This window comes from Anopheles darlingi, chromosome 3 (genome assembly GCF_943734745.1).
Source record: "Anopheles darlingi chromosome 3, idAnoDarlMG_H_01, whole genome shotgun sequence".
Classification (NCBI taxonomy): Eukaryota; Metazoa; Arthropoda; class Insecta; order Diptera; family Culicidae; genus Anopheles; species Anopheles darlingi.
Window position 1 is genome coordinate 28,673,439 of NC_064875.1, and position 5,000 is coordinate 28,678,438.

At 42.4% G+C, this 5,000-nt stretch overlaps 1 protein-coding gene across 2 annotated transcripts in view; it reads right to left on the reverse strand.

The window, feature by feature from the left end:
- Window positions 1-3,516, reverse strand: part of LOC125954168 (SPRY domain-containing SOCS box protein 3) — a 6,783-nt gene extending 3,267 nt beyond the window's left edge. The window contains exons 1-2 of one of the 2 annotated variants that reach the window (XM_049684246.1): window positions 3,462-3,516; window positions 65-421 (exon numbers count right to left, since the gene is read on the reverse strand). In XM_049684246.1, coding sequence (XP_049540203.1) covers window positions 65-421; window positions 3,462-3,467 — 363 coding nt within the window. In that variant the 5' untranslated portion in view covers window positions 3,468-3,516. Of the gene's footprint in view, window positions 1-64; window positions 422-500; window positions 1,584-3,461 lie in introns of those variants that run through there. The other variant, XM_049684247.1, reaches the window with a different exon arrangement.
- Window positions 3,517-5,000: the final 1,484 nt, after the last annotated feature.

Consider the following 5,000-nt stretch of genomic DNA (forward strand, 5'->3'; position numbering starts at 1 on the left):
AGATCGCATCGAAGCCAGTATTTTGTCGCATAAAATCATTTAAATAAATACATGCTATACATACTATGTCCGTCCCCGAGAGTGGTGTCAGCATCTTTAACTCCCAGTAGTGATGACGACCGCGTAGCAGGGGCTCCTTACCACGTACCAGCGAGGTGCCCTGGCTGTAGATAGGATGGAACACTATCTCGGTACCCTTGATGAGCGTATCAGCTGGCGACTCTTCGTCCCATGACCAATCTAGCCGGGTTGACGTATCCTCGCCACACCGGCAAGTAATAATCTTTTTGGGCGAGTTCCTCCATCGCGTCGCGACCGGGTATTCACAGTTGCAAAACGGCACCGAGCGATTTTCGTTGTTGACCGCTCTGATGAGTCCTAGACTTTTGGTTCGCTGACCGACGGACATTTCGCCGGAAGCCTGTATCAAATGGACAGTGAAAAATCGCTATTAATTCGGAATCTGTTCAGAAAGGAAAAGAGGGGATATCAACTCCTACATAGTATCAATGCGAAGGGGCGTAGGGCAGGATCGAACTACAGTCCTGAGCGTCTACTGGTGGCTAGATCAACACGAATTACCCGGAGTGGAACCACATTCACAAAGTGCCGCATTGAATTGCAGGGTTTCCAAAAGGCGCACTATTGAAATGCAGCACGAACATTAAGCAAAACTTAAATACAACGACAATAGTTAAATGCTTTTTGGTAGAAAACAAGTAGCCGATGGACCGATTGGGTGCAATCTGTTCGTTCCCTTCGGTATCGGGTATCCGTAATCTTAATCGTAGGACCTTGCAGGACCGTGAGCTCCAGACTGGAAGGAGAATTCGATCGTTAATGCAACAGATCCTTACAGAATCCCGATCCACAAAACTTGCCGGTTTCTGCGGGTTTCCTATCGAGACACCCGGATCTCGGTCCCGGTCTCGAAAAGGGTGATTGCTTCCCGGAGTCGGGGTTCGTTTTTAGGGAAAAAGGAACAGAATAGCTAGTATCCTTTTCCGTATATTCAGCTTCGTCTTCGATCGTTCGTTTTGTAAATCTGAGCGCAATTTTCCAAGGTTTTTCACTTTTTTGGGCTAGTTTTCCAACGAGAATAACGGCGGGAGTTGCCAATGATGCTAATTTACTCTTATGTCCTTTATCTTTCACGTATTTTACGAAAATTGTTCATAAATGTAAAAAAATTCTTTAAAACACCAAAACCCTCAACCTAACCTCAAAGCCAAAACAATGGTACACAGTGCCACGCAGGCTATTTTTCCAAAGGATTTTTGTTTTTAATTGAAAATTTTGATTTTTTTTGGGAAAAATGCTCATATTTTATCGATCATCACTGTCGCTTGGCGTGTTGAGTTCACCTTGGCGTGTTGAGTTTTTTAAATTTAAATTGAAAAATAACTGTAGTTTTTTATTCTTAATTTCGGCTATTTCCTTGAATTTCATCATATTTTTTCACTCACTCAGACCTTTATATGTATTTGTCTAGAATTTTGTTTCAAAATCCACCACCAGCAGCTTCTTTGTCTCCATCTAGATTTTGATCTAAGGAATCATTTGATCAAGGAATTTTGATTGGGCCACTTTATTATCTCTGCTTACGCGCAGCAGCTTCCTCTTTGCGACTCAATCCTTTCTCCGAGCGATAGACCTGCTGAATTTCACCTACCCAATCCAAACCCTGCAAAGTCAACAATGGTAGCACCAAGAACATTCAGCAAAGACAAGATCCAAATAAATAGATCTATCAGAAAACCACACTACCATGCCAGGAGCTAGAAAGGCAACTGGATTGAAAAAGTTCTCGTTGAAGTAGTCTTGCGTCCACGAAGAGATCGGGTCGGATCATGACAACGTGTTTTCCACCTGATAACATTTAAAGCACCATTCAGTTAGAGTCTGGACACACAAAGTAGGTCCTATCTTAGCCAAAAAATAACGTACAAAGAAGAAAAAGGTGTGACTTTTTAGGTTTTTCTATTGCCTTTAGGGGGAAGTGCTGATGCAAATTATTCGTTAGTTTTTATATGATTTTTTTAACTTTTACTTTGACATAATCAAACATTTTTGCACAGTACTGCATGTCACATCATTTGCCCTCTTGTTGCACATCACCTTCCTTTCAGTTGGTTTTTATACATTTCTGATATACTTTTTAAGTTTCCTTATGATAATTGTCCAATAGAAATTGATGGAACGAAAATCCAGTCATTTTGGTGGGTTGATAGCTTTCCCTATGAAATCGATCTATTTGAATACATAAAATTAACGCCATACTTTCGGCAATAACAGCTACCTAAATCATCCCATGCTCTATGAATGGCAAAGTTAAATCTGTGGCCTGATATTTTTCGAAATGCATTTTTACGAGTGTGCCACCGTTCATCGAAACGCATGGTTTGAATTCGGCCAACACTTGTTCGTACAGCTTCCATGAACGGATTAGGGCAATCAAGCCGGGTTCTACAGTTCTGTTTGGCTATTTTGTGGCATGATACAACCTCAAAACTTCTTCAAAACAAACATATTAACCGAGCTGTGTCGTGAGTTTTTTTTAAAGTAGAATCACACAAAGAGATCCCAGGATTGTTGACTCATTTTTGTCTGCAGAAGCGGGCATTTGTTACACTTTTCGGGGTGTTTTATTTTGCCAGATTCTAGGTAAGAGTCCCTCAGAAACGTTTTGTTAGCTCAGTTTTAATAGTGTTTTAATAGTGAGTGTGCCGATCACTTTTTCGATTTTCACGTTCCATCGGCGATAATTTTTTGGCGTGGATTAATTTTGACATTTGTTTTACTACCGAACAAACAGATAATACGATTAAAACGCTGTCAACAGAATTGCACAATGTGACCTCTAGGTGTCCTGCAGCGATCAAAAACGTGTGTCCAGTCTGGACACTGTCTGGATGGGGCTTTAGCTAGCTAGCACTTTAGACACTTTTGAATGACACTTTTGCCTTTAATTAATAGGAGCAGTTTGCAGTTTAGAAACATATGGAAAAGTTGAGCAAGTTTAAAATAGAACAAACTTTAAGAAATCCCAACAGATTCAAATTATTACTGCCTCCTTCAACCTCCATCCTCGCACAGATACAGTTCCTTCTAATAATCTTCCACTGGAACGTATATGTTGACCCTGAATTTCTTGCCACGAGGTCCATCTTTATGAAATAAACTCAAATACACTGGCCTCCCGATCACCATTGGTCACGAAATTCATTGCCACTTGAACTTCTCCTTTCTAAAAGATGACCATTTGCTAGCGGATTGTGTAACCGAGATAAGTCCAATCCACTAAGGAATAGCGATCGCGGCCGCCAGGCTTCAAATTTATTGTGCACACTTGCGATAAGAACGGTTGCGACCCCACCACCAGGAAACGCCGCACTTGTTATTGACGCACCGCGTGTAGAGTGTCACGATGAACGGGCGTGCACCGATAGAACTATACGTACTTGCATCGCGAGAAGCGTGATGATGATGATGATGAGTCTGCTTGAGAATGTGACGGAATACTGAAAGCGGCGCGCATTGCTCTGGCGGTTTATATATTGGCCGAGGGAGAGATTAATACGTACACACGGGACAAACGTGGCTATAACCTACACCAACCTATAGTCACAGCTCCCAGCACAGTCAGCTTCCGGTAGCTTTACTACACGATTAAACAATCAATGCTCACAGTACATTGGGTTTCGTATGGTAGAAACGTGCACCCAAGCGCCATCCTGATGGGATAGCATTTCCGTTGCTGTGGAGATTGCAATATTATTCAACGACACCGTAGTTTCGTTTCATCTTACAGTAGGCGACAGATTTGACCGTGAAAAGCTTCGAAGAAAAAGAAGAAATCAAATCCGGATGATTTCTTATCAATCTAAACATTACATTGACCTAGATGCACTGCCATAGGTTGCAGCAGGCAAGGTTATCCCACAAGGAAGGCCCTTTACTTGATAACACTCACTGAACAGCTGATTGTAACAATTAAATAGTAGTAATATGTATGTTAGTACAACCTAAACTCTAAGCTACGCTCAAATACAAATATGACGCATTAATGAAATTTATTTTTTCTTTCTAATGCGTTTAATGCTGGGAGCCATAATAGCTGTTACCCACTATAATATATTCCATGTAAGGTCCGTCCTTAACGTCGCGACCATCTTGCCACACTGGAAAAGTAGTATCGCTTAAAATACTGCTTGGTGTGAATGCAATATCACCTAGAAAGAAACCCTGCTAAAACACCCGTGTATGTTTACGTTCCACTAAACGCTACTTCAATTCAAAATAGCTCCGCAAAAAGTCACGATCAAGAGGTAGGGGTTGGGTTTGAGTTTTTGGAATTCCGTCTTGCCGCCGATCTTGCTCGGCGGCCCTGCGGCTAGCGCACCGTATCGATGAGCAATTGATGGGGGGGATGAAAAATAAACAACAGATAAATCTGTGAAGCAGCAGCATTTGTAGCTATAGCGAGTGTGACCAGATAGGTTCTGCACAGCGTGGAAGCAGAGGGGTTCGCACACATCAACAGGCTGATCGGTCATATCTGGCTACTAGGCGGGAGTGTTCGCATACCGTTGAAGTAATATGTTCGCTCAGTCGGGAAAATGAGTGCAGCTTGGAAAATGAGCAACATGCATCTCAGAGCGAGAAATCAAAGACACATGCAGAGAGCATGAGAGAGAGCAGCTCGGATACAGGGAGTGAGTGTCGCATTTTCCAGGTTAACAATGGAAGGTGTGTACGTGCGTGTGCGTGGCGGTCGTTCGGGAAAACATTATCGCTCTGTAGTACCATACGGTAGCGGCTTGTGAGTAGGACTTGTGCGTGGAATTTGTTGCTTTTGCAAAACAAATACACTGGACCCTGCTACTGCCAGGGCCACCTTAGTAGCTGCTTAGAGTTTGCACTAACCATGAGCTTTTTTACTGTGCCGGAAAAACCCAACAAATAGTGAATGACTATAAGGCCAGTCATAGTTAGGGAGT